This window comes from Bubalus bubalis, chromosome 17 (assembly GCF_019923935.1).
Source record: "Bubalus bubalis isolate 160015118507 breed Murrah chromosome 17, NDDB_SH_1, whole genome shotgun sequence".
NCBI classification, from domain to species: Eukaryota; Metazoa; Chordata; class Mammalia; order Artiodactyla; family Bovidae; genus Bubalus; species Bubalus bubalis.
Window position 1 is genome coordinate 15,056,513 of NC_059173.1, and position 26,555 is coordinate 15,083,067.

Sequence of the window (26,555 nt, forward strand, 5' to 3'; positions counted from 1 at the left end):
AACCAGTGGTGGTGGGGAAGACCATCTTCTAATCAGACTTGTGTACGCCAAGTAAAGGGCTGCAGACAGCCTGCTAATATAGATGATACACACCAGAAAGGAGAAAGAAAAGGGAGCTTAAGGGGCTTGCTGGCAGTGGTAGATGGGAAAAACAACCACACACTGGCCCTCTCCCGGCATGAACATTCTTACAACAATGGCATTCCAAATCCTCCCAGCCAGAGGTAGAGTCTGTTCTCCACACCTTGGATGGAGGTTGGCCATGTGACTTGCTGTGGCCACTGGACATCAGCCAGTGCAACACAGACAGAGATGAGAATGCCTCTGTCCATCAGGGCTTGACCTCTTGCTGTCTTGCCGCACTTGGAACTCCAAGACCACCATGGAAAGGAGCCCAAGCTGGCCTGTTGGGGGTGAGAGGCCACATGTAGAAGAACTGAGGCACCCCAGCTGACAATCTGTCAACCATCAGACATGTGTCCAACCATCAGACATGTGAATGAGGGCATTCGAGACTGACCAGCCCTCAATCTGACCTGCCAATGGACCACAGACACATCCAAGACCCCAGCCACTGAGCCTGGCTTAGCCCAGAAGAATTGTGTGCAGACTAGCGAGAAACTGTGAAGTTTGGGGGTGTTTGTTACTCAGAAAAGCTTACTGATCCAGTCCTCTACTCAGAGCAGCTCAGCCCCCGAATACAATCTGAGCTGATTATCTGATAGCCACTTCTGGTCCTGTGTAGCAGTGAGAGCTGCCAATTTCTACCTTGGTTTAAAGAAGGGTTGAAGGGCCATCCTTAGATCTCTAATCCTTTGCAAACACTTAGCATTTGACACACAAGTTCAAGTCAACCCACCAGCTGCATAATCAATGGTGACAGATGATAACACAGCTTCTACCCATCACCCAGGTCCTACAAATGGACTCAAAGAGGGTTTGTATGGATCACAAGGGAATAGATCAAAGACATACCAGATCTTCCCTGAGCCCACAGCTCCCACCATAGCACTTGCCAAGATGCAAGGCTTGCGTACTTGGGATCTTATTGCTTGTATTGAGATTAAGAAAGAAAAGATTCCTAATGGACCCTTGGCATCACAGGCCACACCAAGAACACTGATGCTGTGGCTAGTCCTAAATGATAGGAGAGCAAAGGCCTCAGCTTAAAAACACATCAAAAGATTGTTCCACAACTGCTCAACTGAATCTACAGTTATCTTTTTCCAATGCCTACATCGCTGCATGAGGTTAGAGACAGCAAGTCCAAAAAAGTTCCCAACATCTGATATGTTCCTAATGTCACTTCTCTGTTCACCATCCCTTTTGTGCAGCTATAGACTATGGATCCTGAATATTTAAAACAACAATGGTGGAGCCCTACAAATGTGCTCTGCTGTTTTAATGAAAGCCAGACTAAGTCATCAGAATGTTGATCCGGGTTCAACAAACTAGGGTCTGTAGGTCAAACCCAGCCCATTGTCTGGTCATGTTAATAAAGTTTTATTGGCACACAGCCACAGACATCCACTTATAGTTTATCTGAGGTTGCTTTCACACTACAGCAGCAGAGATGAGCTGTTGCTGCAGAAACCTTATGGCCTGCAAGGCCAAAAACACTATTGGGTCCTTTACAGGAAAAGTTTGCTGACACCCGAGTTAGTCTAATCCATTCAATTACAGTTGGAGAAAGTGAGTCTCAAAGATGCTTTTTCACAAATGTGGAGCACAAGGGGGTTCAATACCAGCTTTTCTGACTTCCCACGGGGAGCTCTCTCCAGAGCACTTCTCAGCCAGCGTTACAGCACAAATAGCATTTTCTGGAATCTCAAAGCTTCAAACCACAGATGTTGTGATTGGTAAAGCCAGACTCTCGATTCACCAGAATGTTGAATCTACCAGAACCCCCGCTGCTCAACACTGCCAGAAGCAGAGCTTTGGGAATGAATATTCCCAAATATTCCTGGTGGGAGTATTCCGGTGGGGAACCCGGGCAGGACTGACCTGGTGATGATGGCCAGGTGGGGCGGGCTCATGCAGGCGCCCATGAACAGCACCACGTTCTCGTGCCGTGTCTGCCTGTAGGCCATCACCTCCCGCTTGAAGGCCTTGAGCTGGTCCTCGTTGTCCCTCTCAATGTCAATTAGCCGGATGGCCACCTCGCCATGCCAGCGGCCGTGGTACACCTGCCCGAAGCGGCCCTTCCCGATGAGCTCGCCGATTTCCAGCTGCTCGAAGGGGATGTCCCACTCCTGGAGGAAGATGCTGGTCTGGCTGGCCTTGCGTGGGAAGCTCCGGGCCGAGAGGAGGGACAGGTTCATCTCCTCAAAGTCGTCCTCCGACTCCTCGGCCTCGTCGTGGCCCTCCTCATTCTACGGCCAGAGCGGGAGAGGGGTCAGTTCCTGTCAGCATCCCGCCTGCCCGCCAGGTCCCCACTGTGTGTTGTTGGCTGGTGCACACGTGTTTCTCTCTAATTGCCCAGGTACCTCCTGTCTATCATTGTGCTGAAGTGAAGGGGCTGAAAGGGAGATCATCAAACTGAAGCTCAGAGATAGGAGATGCTGGGGGGCAGGGACCACCTATCCTGGTTTCCCAGGACTTTGCCCGTTTGGGGACTGACAGTCTCACACTTGGGAAACCGGCAGACAGGGATGGTTGGTCCCTGCGGGAAGTCCCTAGCTCTGGTCAGGCCGCCAGGCAGAGCAAGGGTTAAGAATCGGGTCTCTCGACTCCTAATATTCGATGCCCTCCTACTAGACCATGATGTTCTGACTTGTCTGGTTATTTATGTGGGAGTAAGAAAGACAACAGGCTGAAATACAGACACCCTATACACCTTCATATAACATGTGACAATCCTCAACAGGGAGGGCCTTCGCTCCCTCGGAGGAATGTGAATTCATGAGGCAGAAACCAGGAGATGTCAGAGGTACTCAGCATAGGCAGGAGGCCCGGGGTTCCTGTGCAGCTGGGAGGGCAGGAGATACAAGAGGGAGAGGTTGACAGAATGGGCTTAACAGTCAGACCAGATGAGCTGGAATCTGGCTGCTGTGTGACCTTGGGCAAGGTGCTTCACTTCTCTGGGCCTTCCTTGACTCATCATAAAGTGGGGCTAATGACATATGCCCCTGGGGGTGGTGTGAGGTTATCCGTGAGGCAAAGATCTGTTGAGTTCTTTGCACAGACCTGACTGCCTGTATGAAACAGCTGCCGGGATGGCTGAAAAAAAAAAATACAGACTCCTGGGCCCCAGCCAGATTTTCTGAATCAGAAAATCAGCAGGCCAGAGCCAGGACTCCGCATTTTCACTGCACGCCCACATGACTCAGGCACAGTTAGACGTGACCACTACAACAGTTAGAAACTCCAGGCCTAGGGGTCTGCCTTCCCAGCGTGGTGTCTGGGGGCACCTAAGGCTAGGGGGCCTGGTCCCTTGCCTTCTTCAGCTGGAATAGGCAAGCAGCAGTGGCCTGAGCCCAGTGGGGGTGGTGCTGGAGGGGGAGGTGGTGGTGATTTTCAGGGGCTTGGAGCCTGACAAGACGGCCGGAGGAGGCCCCTTGGCCGAGTGCAGTCTCTCTAAACCCCAAACCTGAGCAAGCTACTCCCAAAGGCATGTTCAGGAGAAATGACATGGGAAATACGGCTTTTTTGAGGGTCACTTTCCAGCTACTGCGATCATTCTAGAAAAGGACATGATTTGCTCTGGGTACCCTGACTCTATTCCCTTCAGTTCAGGACAGACCAGCAGAGCCGAGGAGTCAGGACTCTAGTTCTCACCCCAAAGACTTCGTTTATTCCTCTAGGAGTTCTGGCAGGTGGGAAGAGGCCCCAGAACATTCTTAACACCCTACTAAGCCAGAGACCCTGAGGCCCTCGTCCCCTCCTCTCACATATTCTTCAGAAAGTAGTGGGGCACATCCCCCTTGGTACTCACTGGCCCTGAGCTGAATTTCCAACTAAGAATGCAGATCACTTGCCAACTTCCGCACAACTAGCTTTTCCGTGATGCACACCATGTTAACGGCCCATTAGGCTTGGCGCCAGGAGGGGCCCCTTGCTCATTAGTCATCCTGGAGTTAGAACATCCATCAAGCAGGGTACTGTACCCCCAGTCCACCCCAAGCCCTCTGCGTCATCAAAGACATCAATCGCCTTTGCCAAGTGGGCAGCCCCCGGAAAAAGTTGCTTCATTTGCTTCATCGCTCTCCGGTCCTCACCTCCGAGGTTGGCTCCACTTCAATTTGAAGTAATGGATTTCCTTCCAAGCTTTAAAGAGAGAAAAATAAACATGACCCTTGGGTGAAACGATGGGTGCATGCATTGACTTGATCCATGTATGAAACATCTTAAAATGTGAAGTTCTCCATTAAGCCTTTTTCTCCAATTTCCCTTCACTGCTTGTGTCTAAAATAATCCATAACCTTGCCACCAAGGAGAGGTGCGCAAGGACACTGTTTTAAATGGACTTTCTGGTCTGCTCAGGGCTCATTTTTCTTTGTTGGTTTCCCCTAATCTAGCAATTTCTGTATAAATTGGCCTTATAAATTCCTTATAAAATGCCATGGATGGCAGGCAGGATCCCCAGAGCTCTAGTGTTCCTTAGGAAAGGATTAATCAGATCTCTACAGTTCTGAATCTTTTGGAAGGATTCTTTGGCTGTTTTTGCTCATTCATTCATTCACCCATTTGATTAGAATTAAGAGTCAGGAACAGTGCCAGACCCTTAGAGAGATACAGCATTGAGACTGACATGGCTTCCTGACCTTAAGGAATATTTACATTACTAGTGCAGAAAGGCTATGAGTAACAAGGGTCAAAAGTTAGGTATGAACTGAATAAATGGATGCTGATGGAAATGCCCAAGAGAAAGGATTACTGGATGAATTTGAAAGTTCGCAGTGTTTTGAATTGTACCTTGCCAATCACGTTCAGTGGAGATGTGTGGGTGAGAACGAGGAGGAGACAGATTGTATTGGACTGGAAGACACAGGTGTGTGTGCAAGTGTGTGCACGCGTGTGTGTATCCCATGCATTCTTGAGCTCCTGAGCTGCAGCTGTGTTCTGAGTACGGGAACAAGCAGGGTATGGGAGCTGGGGGCACACGCACCGTGAGTGCTAAGTGCCCACTGAGGACTGTGTGGGTATCATGGGATGTGCTCTGTGCAGGGGTTTGTTCTGTGTGCGTGTGAGTTGGGTGCACATGCAGGGGATGTGTGGGCATGATGGAGCACAGGATACGTGAGGGAAATGCAAGGCACAGTGTGTATTAAAGAATTTGGTGGGGGGAGTGGGTTTTTAAGGTAGAGGATATTTCCGGAGTGAACTGGAACTGGTGGGAGAAAAGGATCACAATGGCCACCATGGCCCCTTCCTATTTCCCCAGTGGAAGCTTAGCAGATTCCCCCAACCCATCTCCTTATTTGAGGGGGGCTCCCCTATCCTGACCCTTAGACCACACCAGGAAGCTACCAACCCTGCAGACAGGGTCAATCCACTTGCTGGAGAGACTCCTGGTGAGAGGGAGTCTGAAAGACTGTAAGAGCTCAAAGAAGAAGAAAGAAGTAGCATTTGCCATCCTATTAACCAATAATTTATAGTACAGCTTCGAAAGGCAGAAACCACACGCTGGAAATCTGATGCCCCGGGGGAGATGGAACAATGCAGCTGGAGTCCCTCCTCACGCCCAACAGAACGGGCTGCCCTCCTCGGCTTGCATCAGGCGTGATTACAGCAGCCAGGGCTATTAAATGATTTCCCTGCTGCAAAGAATCAGTTCCCATCACTCCATGCACATTTAAGCAGTTCGTGGGCACTTATTGACTTCGTTTTTCACTGGCACTCCCTGACTCTCAGTTAATAACCTGGAGTTCATCTTGCACAAATTGTGGAATTGGTTTATGTGCTGCAGAGAAACGATCTGGAGCTAGATGTCAGCACAACATCCCCCGGCAAACTGCTGCTCCTTTGATCTCAGAGATGTACCATTTGGGTCTTTAACAAAGTGGGTAACATGGGTCAGAAAGGATGGAGCAGCTGCGCGAGCCAGAAGAAAAACCAGGTAGGCAAAAATGTGAGTTTGAAAAGATGTCAAACCAAAGTTGGGTCCTTAGCATGCCCTAGACTTGGGTCACAACCAAAGAAGTTATGGAAAGTGATTTCACTTTGGCTGCATGGGCAATAGAGTGCCTAGAAAGAGGGCTTGTATCCTAAGAATGCTGAAGACATCACACACAAAGATGTTCACTGCAGAATTGTTTATAACAGTGAAATATGGGAAGATGTAAGATCTGGCAGTAGAGAAACGGTTAAGGAAATCATTCCACATCAGTATGGTATTTTAAAATCAATGCGTATGAAGAGTCTGGAATAGTATGAAAAATATGATGTTATAGCATTAAGGGATAAACAGAGCAGGATGGAAATTGCACACAGTTTAGATCACAAATATGTAAAATATGAATAGAGCATACTTCTAAGAGTGGTGCAATTGTAAATTCTTCTTCTTCTTTTTTTATAGAATAGTTTAAATTTCACAAAATAAGCTTGTTTTATTTTTGAATTGTGAGAAACCAGGGATCGGCAAACTTGCTGGGCCAGATAGTCAATATTTTAGAGTCTGCTGGCCACACAGCGGTCTCTGTTGGAACGACTCATCTCTGTTGTTATAGTCCGAATGCTGCCGTAGATAGCGTGTTGAGAATAAATGGGCATGGCTGTGTTCCAATACAACTTTATTTACAAAAACATGGGTCTGTCTGATTGGCTGTAAGTTACTGATCTCTAGTATAAACCTAAATTTTCCTCTTTAAACAGGGGATAATGATGTAGAATAACTGCCCTTCCTTGAGGTTTAGCTATTGCCTGGGGGAAGTTGTCTTTCTGATCACAGGAGGGTCTGGGGATCTGAAGGAAATGGTCTGGCCCCTGGAAGTCACACTTGATTGGCAAGACCAGAGACACACGGCAGAAGTGACTCGTGGGGACTAGCCCTGTCCCTCTCGGCCTGGGCTGTCATATTCTCTCCTCTCTTTGCCCAAGTTATTCCCTTGTCTCTATGGCCCCCTCAGGCTTCCCCCTCAACCCTTCCTCCCACCCCATCAATTCCAGGAAGAGGAAGAAAGAAGACAGGGATCCTGAGCAAACTGAAAGGCCAGGGCAGGGGGAGAGGTCTCTGTCCCACTTACATTGGATTTGAGGTCACTGGGTGCAGGATGACCTGGGGCGCCCGCGTCGGCGTCTCCAGCACCGGCACCACATCTGAGAGCCAAAGATTGGACAGTCAGAAACCAGACAAGGGGTCCATGAGCTCCCTCAAAAGCCTGATTCCTGGGAGATGCCGGCGGCTGGAAACTTTTCATCAGGAGTCCCTGGCTGCCCAATCCCCTCTCTTCTTTCCCTGGCCACTTGAATTTACCTGCTGAGATGCATGAGTAGTCAAGATGACATCCTGAACAAAACTCCCCATCGGCACCTATGGGGCTGCCGGAGCCCCCAAGCCTCTGGCCTGAAGCACCCACTGAAGCATCATCTCTGGATCCTCCTCACTCCTGAGTCCCCTTTGGGATAATGAGGCCTCTTGGTTTCATGTCTCCCATGCCCGATTCCAGCCCCTTTGACCATCTCTCCCCAACCATGGGGTTCTGGACCCCTCCCCACCCTTGTCCATCCTTGCACTGCAGACCACCCACTCAGGCCTTTCCATTTGTGCTTTGGGAGCTCATTGGAGCCACTGAGTCCTTGGACTCCCCATCCTTTTTACCCTCCACCTCCACAGCCAGTCGCTAGCCTGTGGTCTGGGTGGTTCCACCTGATCCTCTTTGGGCTCGTCCACCCCGGCTACACTCGCCTCTGTCCCCTCACAGCAGCTGCCACGCCTCAGTGGGCTTGCTTGGAAGAAACTGAGCTCACAGGAAACTCACCTGGGAAGATGAACTGCTGCCTGTATTTGTAGTAGTGGGACGCTTGCAAAAGAAAGAAAATACCACAGTGAGTGCCGCCCCGGAGCTGGCCCTTCAGGTAACAAATGGGGCTCCTGTAGCCACCCTGTGGTCCTCTGCCCACCCCTGACAGTTTACAGACTTCTGCAGACACCCCGAATTCTAAGGGACTGAGAACATGTGTAAAGAATCCAGAAACATTCAAGCTAACCCTCCCATTGAAACTCCCTAAAGACAGAGGACCCCACCTTGGAGAGCCATCCTGAGCACAATCTCATCTTTGTTAAACGCATAAAGACACACACGTAGAGAGAAAAAGCCTCTAAACCCACAATCTAACACATTAATTTTCTCCCTTCTGGCAGAGTGATTATAGTGGCTTAAGAAAATCCTTTATGACCACAATAACGTATCACCTCACAGTTAGGATGCCTATTATCAAAAAAAGATAAGAAATGACAAATATTGGTAAAGATGTAAAGGAAAGGAAACCCTTGTGCACCCTTGGTGGGAATGTAAATTGGTGCAGCCACTGTGGAAAACAGTAGGCAGCTCCTAAAAAAGTAAAAATTAGAACTACCAGATGATGCAGCAAATGCACTTCTGGGTATATATCTGAAGGAAAAGAAATCAGCATCCAGAGTTATGGAAATAACCCAAGTGCCCATCGATAGACAAATGGATAAAGAAAACATGTGTACACACACATACATACATACACAATTGAATACTATTCAGCCATGATAAAGAATGAAATCTTGCCATTGCTGTTTGTGACAAAACGGATGGACCTCGAGGGTACCATGCTAAGTAAAATAAATCAGACGGAGAAAGATAAACAGTACAATCTCACTTATATGCAGAATCTAAAAAAAATCAAACTCACAGAAACAGAGATCAGATTTGGGACTGCCAGAAGTTGGGATGGGGCCAGGAGCACTGGATGAAGGTGGTCTATATGTTTCCCATGTTTTTCTAAGTTTCTGCACTGAGCATTGTATTGGTTTTCTTATCGCTGCTGTAACAAATTATCATAAATTAGATGGCTTAACACAAATTTATCCTCTTAGAGTTCTGAAGGTCAGAAGCCTGAAAACAGTCATAGGCGGATTGTTCCTTCTGGAGGCTCCAAAGGAGAACTTTCTCCTTGCCTTTTCCAGCTGGAGAATCTACCTCCATTTCTTGGCTCAAGCCCTCATCACCCCAGTCGCTGCTTCCATCCTGACATCAACTTCTACTGTCTTTGATCGCCTTGTCTCCCTCTTATAAAAGATCCTCATGACTGTGTTTAGAATCCACCCAGACAATCCAGGGTAATCTTTCCACTTCAAGATCCTTAATTCAATAACAGCTGCAAAGTTCCTTTAGCTATGTAAAGTAACGTATTCACAGGACCCAGGATCAGACCATTATTCTGCCTAGCAAAGGCACAAATTAATTTCTGTATCTAAAGAAAGATAATATAAAATAAAATTCCTCAGATTCACTGCTGATTTTCCTAGAATTCATTTTACTTTCCATCTGTTTACTGGAGGCCAGTTGTTCTGGACATCCCCAAGGTTTCCAGTGTTATCACTGCTCCAGTGGGGTGGAGAACCTGGATCGGGGGCTAAGAGGGATGTCAGGGGCAGGGGACAGGTCACACAGAGTTTTATACCCTCAAGTAAAGGCAGTGAGCAGGGATGGGATCAGATATGAGTCTGAGCTGGTGGATACACTTCCAGAAACAGTTTTATCCATTCAGGGACAAGCTGGCTCACCAAGAGTCAGTACAGTGGCTCTAAACCTGGAGTCCAGAAGCCGATCCTGTAGGGTTGAATCCGTGTTCCTCCTTTGATTGCCTGTGAAAAGTTCGGGCATCTCTCTCCAAGTCTCAGTTTCCGGATATGTGAAATGGGGACCAATAATAATCTCTCCTACATAGGGCTCATCATTACATGAGATGAGAGCTCAGGGATGATGCAGAATCAGGGTTAATGGGAATGCATAAGCTGGTATCTTTCTAAGTTCTCTTAACTAACAGACAGAATGCTTTATAATTCATAGACAGAGTTTCAAACAACTCAGTCATGAGCTGGCCCTGAGGGTGGAACTGGTTTATAAAGCTCACCCCCATCCCAGAATGGACAGCAACTTCTGGTATTCAGGATCCAAGCACCTGGCTTGGAGCCTTGCACCCAGTCAGTGAACTGCTCATGTTTGTTGAATTACTCAAGTCTCTTTTAGCACAGCAATCCCCCAAATATCTTAGCTAGCTGGAACCCAAATGGATGCATTTTTTGATTCTGGAAAACAAAGTACCCTGTTTGGGCAGCAACTCATTCAAGGTTACAGAACACAGCTTTAAAAGAAATCTGACCTCCATGATATCAGGGACCCTTTTCCCATTAGATAACTTAGGTTTTTTTTTTCATTGCATTTGGACATTTTATTAGTCAACAAGGACTAAAATTTAAAAAGAAAAACTACCTGGGATTCTCAAGAGACTTAGCTTATCTCTTCCCTCCCCAACTGGAACTGGGGATTCAGTGTCTGCAGAAAAGGTTAGCTGGCAGTTAAACTTTCTTTTAGAGGCGGGGCTGGTGATGCAGAATGGGTGTCACTCTGAGAAGGGACAGGTGTCCAGCAATGGGACGCCCGGCAAATGCCTCCACACACAGCCTCCGACTCCTGCCAGGACCCCTCCGTGGCCTGAGGACAGCTCGTTCCTGATGACTGAAAGGGAGAGAGTCTTGGCCAGAGGAGGAGGGGAAGGGTGCTGTGAGCCCCGCCTGTTCTTGCTGATGACGGACACCAGAGAGAAGCAGGTCAGAGGGGCAGCTGATGACTCTGAGTGGCTCCTGGCTGTCTGGTATCAAAGAGGGTTCGGGAACTGAGAGGTTGCAGGTGACCAGAGGTCAGAGAGACAAACAGGCCACTTTGAAGGCTCTTCCACTCTCAAGGCCACATTCCCTCCCTATGGACTCCTCAGAGAGCAGCCTCAGTGGCCTTCTGAAAGAAAGGATCTAGAAGGAAGGTGGAAGGATCAAATCATCCCCTGCCTAAACCATGCAATTCCCTGCAAGGCCCCACCAGGCCTCAGCCCTGCAGCCCTGAGCCTTGCCTGGCCTTGGTTATGGGCACTCTGAGCCATCAGTCACATGTTTCCAGCTCTTTCTGGTAACAGAGCCTTTACATGTGCTCCCCTCTGTCTGCCTGAACAACTTCCCTCCTGCCTTAAGCTGCCTCTGACGTTTCAGCCTCTTGACTTTGCTCATAGCACTGTTCTCTCCTCACAGCACTCACCACAATTTATAATCCTATTTTCGTGTGTCTGTTTGCTAGGCTAACACCTGTCTCTTCCACTAAGCTATAAACTCAATGAGGGCAGAGACTGTGACAGGCAGAATAAGGCCCTTCTCCCCCAACTCCGTTCCCAAGACGGCCACATCCTAGTCTTAGGAACCCGGGAATATGTTACCTCACATGACAAAGGGGACTCTGCATATGTTAAGTTGAGGATCCTGAGATGAGGGGATTATTCTGGATTCTCTGGGTGAACCTTGAGTATAATCACAAGGGTCCTTATGAGAGGGAGGCAGGAGGATCCAAGTCAGAGGATCAGAGGAGGAGATGTGATAACGGAAGCGGAGGTTGGACAGATGCAGGGCCATGAGCAAAGGCACGCAGGCGGCCCTTCAGAAGCTAGGAAAAGGCAAGGGAATGGATTCTTTCCTAGAACCTCCTAAAGGAACCAGCTCTGCAGACACCTTGATATTGAGCCCAGTGAAACTGATTTTGGACTTCTGACTCCTTAATTGTAGAATTATAAACTTCGGCTGCTTTGAGCCACTAAGCTCGTGACAATTTGTTACAGCGGCAACAGTCAACTCATACAGGACACATCCGATGTGTGCCTTGCTCCTTACCCAGTGCCTCAAACAGCACCTGGTATATAGCGGATGCTCAATAAACATCCATTGAAGAAATGGATGGGTGGAATGCTGGGCCAGAGACAGTTTAAAGAAAAAGAACCTGCAGTTCTGGGAGGTAAACGAGCTTCGAGTCACGTGTTCACTCATTCATTCACTCAACAAACATTTAATTAGTGCCTGCAGCAGTTGGCACTGGGCTGGGCTTTGGGTGTAGAGGGGTAGGTGAAGCAGCTGAGTTTCCTAGTGTCATGAAGCTGACTTTCTGATGGCTGCTGCTGCTGCTGCTAAGTCGCTTCAGTCGTGTCCGACTCTGTGCGACCCCATAGATGGCAGCCCACCAGGCTCCCCCGTCCCTGGGATTCTCCAGGCAAGAACACTGGAGTGGGTTGCCATTTCTTTCTCCAATGCATGAAAGTGAAAAGTGAAAGTGAAGTCGCTCAGTCGTGTCTGACTCTTAGCGACCCCATGGACTGCAGCCCACCAGGCTCCTCCGTCCATGGGATTTTCCAGGCAAGAGTACTGGAGTGGGGTGCCATCGCCTTCTCCGGGACTTTCTGATGGAGGAGACACTAAACACGGCACCAGGTTACTCCAAAGGAGGAAGGCGTTTGAACACTGTAGTCTGAGGAACCCATACAACAGTCCCTTACAAAGTCCCTTCATGTACCTTCCCACAGCAACTGTCATATAAACGGGCAGGTCAGACCCATTTTACAGATGAGAAACTGAGATCTAAACAGAGTCAGTGCCATATTCAAGGCCACAGAGGTGGGAGAGGGCAAATCTGGGATCCAAACGAAGCCCTCCACCCTTCACTGTGCCATGTCCAACATGGCACCAGGATTCTGAAGGGAGTGGCAAAGAGCAAGGGGGTCCACCCAACCAGCAGAGCACAATCCCAGATCTGTGAAGGGTGTCCTTCATGGGCCGTGAGGTTAACAGTTAAGCCAAATGCCTGTTAACCACACGGCCTCTTTTTGCAAAGAATGTTCTAGAGTAACCAGTGCCAGGGGCGTTGTTATACCTAGGTGTTAGCTTGAATTATCTTCAGAAAACTCAACATCTGGCAGGAAACCAGAGCCAAAGCTCCTTTCCCATCAACAGAGACTCAGTCTGGAGTATGTAACAGGTGACCGGGGCCTTGTGTGAACAGAATAGATGCCTGTCACCCTGGAGGAATTTCGCCAAAACTGCCTAAGACAGGTGGCAGGGGTGGGGGAAGGTCTGGCTGTCCTAAAGGGTGAAAGTGAAAGTGAAGTCGTGTCTGACTCTTTGCAACCCCATGGAGTGTAGCCCACCAGGCTCCTCTGTCCATGGGATTCTCCAGGCAAGAATACTGGAGTGGGTTGCCATTTCCTTCTCCAGGGGATCTTCCCAACCCAGGGACTGAACCCAGATCTCCCGCATTGCAGGCAGACGCTTTTACCTCTGAGCCACCAGGGAAGCGTCCTATTTTGTTTTCTATGTCAACACTGCATTTTATTGTTATTATTCAGTTATAAAACGGATGCATGTTTCTTGCTATTATATACACTACAGAAGTGCATAAAATAAAATTCCTCTTCTTAGAAAGAACACCTGCCATGAAGTCCTGCAGACATTTGTCTGCATATACAAATACATACACACACGCACACACACACACAGGTATAAATATACACATATAAATACATTAAATTATTTTACAACAAATAGGATGCTATTATACCAGTGCTTTTGCAAATCACGTATTTTCCACTTAAAAGATATTATGGATTTCTTCCCATGTCCAGGATATTTACAAAGAGCTACCCCATTCTTTTCAAGGGCGGCTGAGTATTTGGTTATACAGATATATTACAGTGTATTCAAACACTCCCCTCCTGATGGGCATTTGGGTTGAGTCCAGATTTTTCACTGCTGCCAAAAAAAATCGTTATAGATCCCTGTGCAAATACTTCTGTGTATAAATTCTTAGAAGTGATACTGCTGGTCCAGGGAATGTACATTTGAAACACTGACAATGCCAAATTACCTCCCCTAAAAGTTTAATTTAATTCCTACTCCCAATTTCAGGGTATCTGGGGACCTCATCTTTATTTCCACAATTCTGGTTAGGGCATAATACTTAGCAGTGGTAGCCACGGTAACTTGCTAATCCTGTGTTTAATCTAATAGTGATGAAAGCAGTTAGCTTCGATTAGCTCTCAGATGAGACCGGTGCTCTGCTAAGTTTTGCACATGTATGGTAATGTTGAGCCCTTTGAGGGTTCTACAAAGTAGGTACTATTATTATCCCCATTGTACAGATGAGGAAACAGGGGCACAGAGAGGTCAGTAGTTTGCTCAACAGCACATAGATATTAAGTGATGGAGCTGGGATTTGAACCCAAGCAGCCTAGTTCCAGAGCTCACACTGTTTTAACTGCTGTTCTAAAGCACCTTCACCCAGAGGACCCGTCAGTCCACTCCCCAAAGAGGGTCAGGGCACTATTGGGACCAGCCATGGAGTAGATGCAGACCCGCTGGCAGGCTAGCATAGTAATTTGGTCAAGACCCCTCCCCAGGGCTCTGACTGACGGGATGAAGGAAACAGGGATCACCCCTGGCAACTCAAGATGCCAGCAGAGTCTCCTAGAGATAAAAGAGTGCTGGTGTTTTGATGCACGGTTCCCCCTTAAGAGGTCCTTTGCCAGCTCCATGTCTGTAAACAAGCAGCAATGGTTACAAGGAAAATAGCCCTGAAGTGAATATCTTGGGTGAGGGGTGGAACAGCTCTAGGAAAGCATCCAGACTCTTCCCTGCTGAGATTGAGGGGTGAGGGGTCAAAGGGGTGAAGTGGGTGTCAAAGGGCTTTTTTCCCATTCGCCTCCTTCCAGGGAAATGGAAATGGCTGGGGGTGCTGGTGGGAACCCTCGGTCTATGGAAACGCTGGGCACTGTTGCCTGGTTGACTCGGAGGCACTTACTGAGATGGTTCCGGGTGATGATTCCCATTATGGTCCTTGTTGGCTGCCAGGTGAGAGGCCCTTACACCACAGGTACGAGGCTGCCTCGGGATTGGACTTAACCAAAAAAATTCCCCATCATGCAAGTCTTTAAGATGCACTCTATCCCCTCGGATGCAGCCCAGATCAAAGCAGTGTGGGCAGGTGACATGAGCAGCTTATGCTCAGCAGGTGGGTGTATCTGGGTGTTGCCCAAACATGGGGCTGAGTCTTCATTTGTTTCCCAGATATCCTCTCGTGGCTGGGTAGGCTTGGAGGTGTGAACTGTTACTGAGGACCTGGGGTTTTTTCTTTCCCCCTGTGAGGAAGCTCTCTGGCCCAAGAGGAAACCAACCCCTAGACCAGCACTGTCCAGTGGAACTTCCTGCAACGGTGGGAAGTGGTCTACACCTGTGCTGTCCAACATGGTGGCCACCAGCCACAAGTGGCTCCCAAGCACTTGGAATGTGGCAAGCGTGACCAAGGAATTAAAATTTTAATTGCATTTATTTTTAATTCATTTAAATTTAAATAGGCACGTGTGACTAGTCTGTACCATATTGAACAACATAGAGCTAGACTTTGGTCCCAACTCGTCAAACCAGACCTCATCCCGCCAGCCTCCGTCTTGAAGTCAGCTATGGTGCTACAAATATGGCTGAGCTGGAAGTGTCCTTGCGGTCGGAGAACAGGAGGTGGGCTGGGCTGAGCCCTGGATGGGGTGGGAAGACACTCAGGTCTGTCTCACCTGAGAGCTGAGAAAGATCCCTTTCATGAGTCCAAGAAGCCAGAACACCACATGAGGGCTTCTCCATTGTCTCATAGCCCAGCACACGGTCTCAGGTCAGCGGCGGAGTGGCCTGGAGTTTGTGAGCTGGAAGACCCTTTGGGGTCCTCTTGTCCACTGGCTTCCCTTCAGAGGTGTGAAAACTGAAGCCAGAGGTCACAGGACAGGGACATGAGAGAGCTGGCTATTGACTCCTGGATGCCAGCTCACTCTTTTGGAGCCCTGTCTTGATGTCTGCACAGACTCAGAATGCAGCCCTGCTCAGGTGTGTGGGCCCTGAGATCCTTGGCACAGGATCCCGTTGCCAGTTTCAACTGATTTAGCTCTTCTTTTTTTTTGGCTGCACTAGGTCTGAGTTCTTCTTAGATCTTCACTCTTCACTGGGGCATGCGGGCTCATCAGCTTTCAGTGTGCAAACACTTATTTGCAGCATGTGGAATCCAGTTTCCTGACCAGGGTTTGAACCCCGGCTCCCTGCATTGGGAGTATGGAGTCTTAGCCACCGGCCCACCAGGGATTTTGCACTTAAGGCAATGTCCAGCTCCAGAGCAGATGGCTCCCCCTGTGACTCAGACTTAGGTGGAGACCCCGGGCTGCTGCTTCCCAAAAGACAGAGTCTCTGAGAGTCCCCTTACCTTCTGAGCCTCGGTTTCCTCATCTGTAAAATGGAGCTGATCCTACTTACCTCGTGGCTGCTCTAAAGATCACATAAGGGACTATGCAGTAGTTGCCCTGCATATGGTAAGGCTTAATCCATACGCTGCCAACTCATCACCTTTCATGCAGACTGGCCTGGACACGGCCCTGGCACGAACCCGGCTGCTCACCCATGACCTCCCATGCACAGAAGGTACCTGGCAGGTTGAAATTCTTCTGCTGCCTTGTGCACTGAGGAGAAGGGTGTAGGGGAGAAGGCGGCGTGGCGCTGGGCGGGAGTGGGGGCGCTGGCGAGGAGGGCGTGGAGGATGTCGTGGACGAGGGGTTGCTGCTGGAGTCCGGCTGGTAAGGAACAGGGATGTGGTCCTGAAGAAAGAAAACAGGGCGGGGTGGGGGCAGGGGCAGGCAGAGACACTGCAGCAGTGAGGCTGAGCTGCCCGGGAAGACCACCCCCACTGCATCCTCAGTGCCTCCTCCGTTTTCCTCAACCACCAGACACCCCCCCGTCAGAATCCCACCTGCCTCCCCCACCCACACCGGGTTGCATCCAGCTGTGGAAGGCAGTCGCTGGAGTCAAGTTCCTGCCCACTGCCTGGAGCCTGGGCTGGAAGGTTACCACGTAATGAAAGCCAGGCAGGCGATAGCCACACTCCTCGGGCCTCTTTGATTTTGGAAAGTCCCATGCCGAGGTGCCCAGAGAGCTCTTCCCGTCCTAACGCCTCTCCTCCCGAGTGTTTTATTAAAGAATCAACAGCCTGACAGCTCAAGAGAGAGTGCGAGAGCCAGCCTGCAGCATCTTTGCTCGCATCTCGGTTGGAACCAGCACGGCTTCCTTTGGCCAAGATGAAGACAGAATCTGTGTGCACATCTCCAGAATGGCGCTGGCCAGGGTGGGGCCAGTAGCCATGCAGTGGGCTGAATACTGTCTCCTCTCCAAGACACGTCTACTCAGAACCATAGTATGTGACCTAACTGTGATGGGACCATCCTGGATTTGGGGTGGGGTGGGGTGCATAAAATCCCATGTCAAGTGTCTTTATGAGAAACAGGAAAGGAAAGACACACAGAGGAAATGGTGCTGTGAAGACAGGGGTAGACGGGGACTGATGCTTCTAGAAGCCAAAAAGTGCCAAGGACTGCCGGAGCCACCGAAGGTTAGGAGAGGGGGATGGAATGGATCCTCCCTTGGAGTTTTCCTAAGGAGCCAACCCACTTGATACCTTGACCTCAGGCTCCTGGACCCCAGACTGTGAGAAAGCAAATGGCTTTTGTCTCAGCTACCCAGTTTGCAGTAATTTGTTTCTGCAGCTCCAGAAAAGTAATAAGAGCAGAATTCCGAGTGAAGAAAAGGGAAACACAGCCACCTGTTCCCCATGCATCCTGAACAAAATGCCTAACCTCACCATTCCTCAGTTTTGCCCTCTGTAAAATGGGAATAAATACTAGCAAACCTCAGCATCCCAGGAAAGAGGTTCCTGCCTCTCAAAGTTGGCAGAGCTAAGCATTCTCAGGGGTACCTTAATCTGTTCACTCACAGTACATGGGTAATTTGGTCCCTGAATCACTCAGAGCTCCACCACTCAGCATGGCTCCAGGTACCCAAGGATGGTTTTGTGTGATCTGATTTTGTCAACAGGTGTGTTTACCTGCCAAACTCCAGAGTCAGTATAACAAATACCAATGAGCATAGAAGAGTGGAGGGTGGGGGGTGGGGAACAGACATTCCTCATCTGGAGGCCCAGTGGGTGCTCGACCGGGTTGTGCTTGCCGCCTTCCCAGAGGTCATTCCGCTCCCATGAGGCCATACTGCCTCCACATCAGTGACTTCCCCACTGCAAGCTTCAGTCTCTCCTTGTCCTTCACGTGGGATGAGAACACCCACTGTGTGGCTTTGTTGTGAAGTTTAAGGTGATGTATGTACCTAAATCCCTAGCACTGGGATAAGGCATTTTGTTATCAATAAATGGAAGCAATTATATTTGTGACAGCATTTATTTTTGCAATTAAGCTTTCAATTTGAGATAGCTGCAGATTCGCATGCAGTTTTAAGGGATCCCAGTCAAAGCTGCGCTTTTTCCAGTAGTCATGTACGGATGTGAGAGTTGGACCGTACAGAAAGCTGAGTGATGAAAAATTGATGCTTTCCAACTGTGGTGCTGGAGAAGACTTGAGTCACTTGGACTGCAAGGAGATCAATCAGTCCTAAAGGAAATCAACCCTGACTATTCATTGGAAGGACTGATGCTGAAGCTCCAATACTTTGGCCACCTGATGCGAAGAGCCAACTCACTGGAAAAGATCCTGATGCTGGGAAAGATTGAGGGCAGGAGGAGAAGGGGGCAACAGAGGATGAGATGGTTGGATGGCATCACCGACTCAATGGACATGTGTTTGAGCAAATTCCGGGAGGTAGTGAAGGACAGGGAAGCCTGGTGTGCTGCAGTTCACGCGGTTGCAGAGTCAGACGTGACTTAGTGACTGAACAACAACAATGCATTCTTATTTAGTTTTTTTCAATGATAACATCTTGCAAAACTAGGGTACAATAAAATGACAAGCCAGACACTGAATTGATACAGTCGAGATACAGAACATTTCCATTACCAGAAGGATCCCTCATGCTGTCCTGTTCTAACTACACCCATTTCCTTCTCTCTCCTCACAACCCCTCCCTCCCATCTTTTACCCCCGGCACCACTAATCTAGTCTTCATTGCTATAATGTCATTTCAAGAATGTTCTATAAATTGAACCATACAGTACGTAATCTCTTTGGATTGGCTTTTTTTTCACTCAGAATGGTTCTCTGGAGATTCATTCAAGTTACCGCACACATCAGTGGATTGTTCCTTTTTATTGCTGAGTGATATTTCACGATATGGATGTACCCAGTTTATTTGATCAACCATCTACTGAAGGACAGGTAGGTTGTCACCCTCTGTGGCTCTTGTGGATCAAGCAACTACAAACATGCCCTGGACAAAGTCCTATTCCAGGCAAGGTCATGCTCTAGTTCATTCCAGCCACCTTCCACGCAAGACCACCTTGGAGGTAATTCTGATCTGATTTTAATAGTAAGGTATCAGGAGGCCAGCCTTCTTGCTCCATCCTAATTTGCCTAATGGTAATTACATGTTCCTGGCAATAGACTTGTTAATGTAAGGAAAAATAAGGCAGTGACATGTGGGCTAAGGTTTATGTGGCTGGGCTGTGAAGCTACCACACAGTCAAAGGGGGCACAGGAGGTTTTCAGAGGAAGTCAGTGACCATGTCAGTAGAGGGATAAGGGGAAAGGAAAGTCAGGCATCTCTCCATCCTAGCAAGAATCTCTTCTTTGAACTTCTACTCATAGATGGGCAAAGAAATTTCAATAGATGCTCTACAAAAAAAAATTATCCTTATTTAAAAAGCATAAAGGTTTGTGCTAAAAACAGTGTCCTGCTAGGCATACAGATCATGCTCAAATGACAGAGCATGTTTAAATGAACATGTTGGTTCATGATGCACACATTCAGGCTGGACCTGGGCTCGCATCACTTCCTCTTCTCATTCCCACAACGACTGCCATAGTCACATCAAATGGCCCACAGTTCCCAACACAAACCAGGCTATTTCACATCTCCAAGGCTTGGGAGATGTTATTACTCCTGCTTGGAATGGGCTTCTCTGGTGGCTCAGATGGTAAAGAATCTGTCTGCGATGCAGGAGACCTGGGTTTAATCCCTGAGTCTGGAAGATCTCTTGGAGAAGGGAATGGGTACCCACTCCAGTATTCTTGCCTGGAGAATTCCATGGACAGAAGAGCCTGGTAGGCTACAGTCCATGAGTTGCAAAGAGTTGGACATGACTGAGTGGCTAACACTATCTTCCCAGCCTTGTCCCAGTAGGCCTGGAAGATGCCTACTCTTTCTTCAAAATGCAGCTCAGATTGCTCCTCCTCCAAGATGCTCCCCTGACCTCCCACTCAACCAACCAGGTCAACACATTCCTCCTCCTGGGAATGGCCCTGCCTGGTACTAGCTTGCTCTGGTACTGGTCTTGGCTTCTGCTGTTGCTTCAACACCATCACTTCTCAGCTTGCTTGTCTGTCTTTGTCCTCAAGGCTAGAAGCTCCCTATTCTCATCGTGGTCCCTTGAAAAATGTGTGCTAGAGGAAGGAAAATAGAAAGAAATGAAGAGAGGGATGGATAAGGAGAGAGAGAGGGAAGAAAAGGTTTATGTTCTCCTAGTAGACTGTGCCTTATTTATCTTGGAATCTGCAAAACTTAGCACAGAAACAAAAACGTAAGAGGTGGCTAATAAATGTTATATGTATCAGTGAATGGAAAGGAAGGAAGGAGGGAAGGCGAGACAAAGAGAGGGAGGCAAGGAGAAGTTGTCTTTATGGAGGAAACAGTTAAGGCAGGAATTCAGTCTCTTTCATATCTGAGGCTCAGGGCTGATGTGAATCAACAGAATCAGCAGAGGAGAAATGTGCACACACTGCCCACATTCCCCAGCAGAATAGCTAAATGGGAGGGGAAACTCCTTCCTTGGGCCAGACCCAGATCTGTGTCCCAATAGGAGGTGGTCTTCCATCAGAGGGAAACTCAGACTCTCTCAGATCATGCAGGGAAGGGCTAATGGCATAATTCCTCTTTCTGAGTGCAGCTAAAATGTGGAAACATCCTTCAGAAACCATCCAGCCCCCCATTTCATGTTGTAGATGGGGATGCTGAGACTCAGACATGGGGGCGATGTGCTGGAGTCATACAGAGAGTTAGTGGCCCAGGTCCCCATCTCCAGCCCAGAAGCAGAAACAGAAGGCTGAACCAAGTACTGAGAACTCACATCTGACTCTGAGAATCAAACAAAGCATGTTCGCTTCCCAGGTTCCCCTTCAACCAGCTGTGCACTGACTTTGACATGGCAGTAATAATAACTCTCTCTCCCATGGAATCTGTCCCCTAGGGAAACTGTCCCCACCCTCCAACCCAAAAGTAGTAGTAGTAGTGTTAGTCGCTCAGTCGTGTCTGACTCTTTGCGACCCCATGGACTGTATAGCCCGCCAGGCTACAGTTCACGTACATTCCTCTGTCCATGGAATTCTTCAGGCAAGAATACTGGAGTGGGTTGCCATATCCTTCTCCACTTCCAACCCAACAGAGTCTCCTAAACAGCCTTACTTGTCTTGTGACCTCCAAAGCCCACTCCCAACTCAGGACCAAAAGTCAGGGCATCACAGCAGCTGGTTAAAGACCTATGATACCTGGAATAAACAGATGAGTGGGTCCAAGAGGAAGAATAGCAGAAAGCAGAGCAAAGGTGGAGAGGAGATGAGGTTGAAGGGGACAGAAGAGCCACGACAGGCCAGAAAACAAATCAGCTGAGGTAACAAGGAGCAGGAGTGCTTCTATGGCTGCAGAAGTGAAGATGGAGAGAAAAGATGAGAGTAGAGGATGAGGAAAACAGTCAACAGTAACAGACCAGAGGGGACCCACAAAGAGTAGCCGACCACTGCCATGATGGAGGGCCAGAACAGTGAGCCATGGTCTTGCTGGGGGTCTGAGCTGCTGACCTGAGCACAAGTCTGTCCTCTACGTCCAGTTTCATGAGCCCTAGCTCCTTAACCAGGATTCCTCTTTCTCTTATTGCCCATGCCCAATCCTTCCAAGAGACAGTTCCTGGTGCTGAGCTAGCAGAGATGAGGCTCTGTTCCTTGCAACCAGCTGAAAAGGACAGCAAGTAGGCAGCCACTCCAGAAAGCTTCCCTGCAGTGGGCAGATATTCAGCTTCAGACACCCAGATAGGTGGGGCTTTTGATGCCTTGATGTGGAAGCAGGCGCCTTACAGACTAGACCCCTCAGGAGCCGGCAGATGCTCCTGCTGCTGTCGCTTCTTCTCCATCTCCTCATTCTCCTCCATGTCCTCCGTCCTCCTCATCCTTCTTCTTTCTTCCATTTCCTCCTCCTGCCTCTTCTTTCTTCTTCCTATTCTTGCTCCTCCCTCTTCCTCTTTCTCTTCTTCTCCCTCCTCCTCCATCCCTTTTCTTCCTCCTACTCCTCCTTCTGTTCCTCCTTCTCCTCCCCACTGTCTCTCTTCTTCATCCCTGAGCTCTTCCATGCCCTGAGGATCCAGTGTCAGGACTAAACCCTTTACATGTATCACTGCACCAAATCCTCTCCACAACCCCTGAAACATCTACTATTAGAACGCCTATTTTACATAGGGGGAAACAAAGGCAGAAGGATCTTGGTTCGGTCACAGAGTGTATGAAGAAACTGAGTTTCAAGCCCAGACCTTCTGATTCCAAAATGCACATTCAAACCATTAGGCTGGGTGAACAGGCTAGGTTTTTATGAAGCTAGATTGACAGAGCTAGACGAGAGAGGAGACAGAGCAACAAAAAGGAAATCCTCAGACCAAATTGGCTCAGATATCTATTGCACTAACCACATCATTGCCTGACAGAAAGAATCTGTGTGAAGCTAGTGAGAACAGAAGTAGGGGGGAAAAAATAACCCAGTTCTCTGATAGCTCCTGTCCACCTTCATGCCAAAGCCACTTTCTAAATAGAGGTTAATTTATTTCTCTTATCAAATTCTTCTGCTGGCAGACAAGCAGAACAATGTCAGAGTCACCGATCTATCTGACCCATGTTTCTGTCCCACCTGACACCAAGAGGCTCACTGTGTCTGTAAAGCCAGAGAGAAGGGTCTCAAGATGGCTCTGAGCCACTCACCCCTCAAGAGGTCAAAAAGGAAAGGATGGTTATAGTTACTGCCCCGGAGCCTCACCACCGGAACCCCATAAGCACCCCAACTCCAGAAGGGGGAGACCCTCCCTTAGAGACCTACGTATTTTACCAAAAAATAAAGGAAAAGTGGACCCAGCCTGACACTGTGATTAGAAGCCCAAGATTTAAGCTTATATAAATAGCTAGAATTTCCTGGACACTTATCCACATGCCAGGAACCTCTCCCAAGTGCCTCGCCTTACACTGATTATTTCATTTCATCCTCACAGCCATTCTGAGGTTGGTACTCTTCTTGCTCAGCAGGAGACATTTTAAAAATGTGGCTACAAATTCCTTGGACTCTTCCCACTGACAAGTGGGGCCATGCCTCCTCCCCTCAAATCTGAGTATGCTTGCGACTGCTTCTATCAGTATAGTACAGCAGAACCCACACTGACAACCCGTGGCTAGTGACAAGCCAAGACAGTGCGTGGGGCTTTTATGTCGCTAGGTTACAAAAGTCTCGCAGCTTCCAGCTTGTTGGATGAGAAAGTTGCTCTGCAAGCCCTGAGGTGCCGTGTAAGAAGAGCCTCACTACCCTGAAGCAGCCATATCGTGAGGAAGCCCGAGCCACAAGGCAAGACTGGGTGTACTTGCTCCCAAAGAGACCCTCTGTTGAGTTCAGCCTTTGACTCATCCCAGCTCAGACATGTGAGTGAAGGAGCCTCTAGATCAGGGGTTGGCAAGCTTTTTCTCTAAATGGCTCGTTAGTACACGTTTTAGGCTTTGTGAGCCAGTGATCTCTGTTGTAACTGCTTAATTCTGCTGTTGTAGTTTGAAAGCAGCCATAGAAAATATGAACGTGGCTTGTTCCAACACAACTTATTTCACAAAAAAAAACAAGCTGTGAGCTAGATATGGCCTGTGAGCCATAGTTTGCCAATCCCTATTCTAGACGATTCCAGCCCCCAGCTGCATCAGCTTTCCCAGTTGAGTCCCTGGGCATCATGAAGCAGAAACAAACCATCCCCACTGTACTGCTTTCCAGATACCTGACCCACAGCCTCCACAAGCATAATTAAAAAGCTGTTGATGTCCACCACTAAGTTTGAGGTTGTTGGTTTGCACAGCTGTGGATAACTGGAATATGCCCATTTTACACATAGGAAAGCTGAGGCTCAGAGATATTAAGTAACTTGCCCAGAGACTCTAAGAGCGAGTAAGTGGAGGAAGCCAAGACTGGCTGCCAAGTCTGCCTGACTTCAGAAACCAAGTGTATCATCAAGTCCTAAGACGATGCCACAGGAGCCAGATGGTGCATGACTGAGACCCAGTGCGGTAGGTGACAGCTAGAGAGAGAAAGAACATATGGGCTTTGGTAGGGAGGTCGGAGAAAGAGGGAGGGACAGTTGTGCATGGAGGCTTGCAGACTGCAGGAAGGGGGTTGACTGTTTCCTCCACTCGATAGAAACCCACAAGAGGGTTTTTCAGCAGAGGGTGGCATGATTCAAATCACATTCATTAAGAATCACTCTGGCTGCTGTGTGGAGAATGGATTAGGGAGGGGGCTAGGCCCTCCCCAGCCTTATGCACAGAAGGGAGAGTATAGTTGCCAGAGAGGTCAAGTGGCCAGAGATGCTCATCCGGGTGGGTGACTGTCCACACACATGGACTGGCCCACACTTTATCCACCTTCCACACAATGCACGGAGGCACCATAGGGCTTGAGAAATCACCTGCTGGCATGTGTTACCTCTTCCTTCCATGAGGCTTTAAGTGTCCCTGGGATCCCTTTGGTGTCATCCAACCCACAGATCAAACAAAGAATGAGGAAATCCCCAGTGGAAATTTCCAGGCCATGTTAGAAAGAAAGACACACAGAGAGGCCCACTGCTGACCATCATCTGAGAACCAGTCAGAAGCCAACCAGATCGGCTATGGCTCAGACCTCAGGGCCTCCACACAGATCCATCTATCTGGTCTCCAGCAGGAGCTCAGAAACAGACTTTTGTCTGGGGTGATTAGATTCAACAGATGTGTCAGAGAGTGCAGAACCTTCTGCAAAGCTCATCCTGGCAGATGATGAAACAGCTCAGAGCAAAGAGGGTAGAGCCTGGACCACTAAGGATCCCCTCTCAGGCTCTCCTCCCATCCCTACTGTGCCCCCATCAACATGTTCATTCATTCTCATTGCCAGGTGCCCTCTCTCTAAATCAGACAGACTTCTGGCACACTCGCTCTGCACTGATGGCTGGATGCACCCCAAAACTTTCCTAGACACAAACCACACAGCATGAGGACAGAGCCCAGGGGCACTGGGAAGTAAGGGCAAGGCTCCCAGATCAAGCCACCGAGTCCTGTTCGAGAACATTCCTCCCTCCTGCTCCGCATCTGGCAGTGCCCCAACCCAGCAAGCCTGAACCCAGGGGAACCCCAGTCTCACCTTGTTGATTTTGTTGGTTTTGGGGAGCGTCTGGCTGATGTGCAGGTCCGAATACCGGGGTGGCTTTCGTAGAGGGTTGTTGATGTCACACGGGACGGACTCTGTCCGGACTAACCTTGCTGGATCCGTAGGGGTAAAGACAGAGATTTGGGAGTTTAAGTACCACTTCTGCTCTGTAACGATGCCAGGAGAGCAGACCCCACCTCAAAGGCCCACCCCCAAGGCTGGAAGGGAGTTGCCGAGAAATGATAGTCGTTGTGTTGTGTTACAGTAGCGGGACACTCTCCCCACTACCTGCGTTCTCTGCGGTTTCTAAGATGTTCATGCTGTCAACATATGGCTTTAGACAATTAAAACTTCTAATAATGAAACTGAAGCTATCAGAATTTTTTTCTCCAGTATCATAATTGTTTCACATTGGTGTTCATTTCAGAATTGTACCTCCTTTGAAAGACAGGGGGCTCCAGATTTCTCAGGCGCTATCATCAGCAGACAGCTCATTGTGGCCACCTGTCCCTCCCCCATTTAAGCTTGTATGTTAGGATCGTCCTGCTTCACTCATGGGATTTCTCAGGCCTGAGCAGCCTCTAGCATGTCAAAGCACATTTGTCCTAGACAAGGTCATTGGGGATCCCTGAAGGGAAGTCTCGGCTCCCCCAGCCTCCCCTCTGCATCCATCCCTGAAGGCACACCAAAGCTGGACCAGCAGGCGGTGCTAAACAAACACGTCCTGACTCCAACCATGCCACCTGAGCCCCTCTCTCTGTGAGCATGTGTTACTTACTGTTTACAGGGGCCGTGGGAGGGGCGAAGCTCACATGCAAATGTGATGCCTGGTAATGCTACTGGTTAGCTGTTTTTTATTGTGGGGGTGGGGCCGTTAGGGAGAAAGTTACAGCTTTGAACTGACCCAGGGATTTAATTTCTCTCTTAAGCCTGAGCTGCCATCACCATGGAAACCAACTATATTTTCAACTTCCTACCAAAGAGAGGCCAGTAGAGCAAGAAGCTAGCAGAGTGCTGGAAAGTTCCTGTTTGTTCTTTGAGTAAAGGGGGCATGGCCCTGATGGTAGGTGGGCAGGAGGGTGCCCTTCTTCAGATGTCGGCGTCTGAGAGCGGGTCACCTCCCAGCAGGCTG

At 48.8% G+C, this 26,555-nt stretch overlaps 1 protein-coding gene across 1 annotated transcript; it reads right to left on the reverse strand.

Annotated features, from left to right (window-relative positions):
• Positions 1-1,895: 1,895 nt before the first annotated feature.
• On the reverse strand, positions 1,896-25,742 carry LOC123465038 (kinase suppressor of Ras 2-like). The gene is made up of 7 exons (XM_045163163.1): positions 25,712-25,742; positions 25,418-25,620; positions 16,458-16,626; positions 7,920-7,961; positions 7,185-7,257; positions 4,218-4,266; positions 1,896-2,372 (listed from the first exon to the last, which is right to left on the reverse strand). Exons 1-7 carry the CDS (start codon positions 25,740-25,742, stop codon positions 1,896-1,898), a joined length of 1,044 nt encoding a protein of 347 aa, XP_045019098.1.
• Between the last annotated feature and the right edge of the window lie 813 nt (positions 25,743-26,555).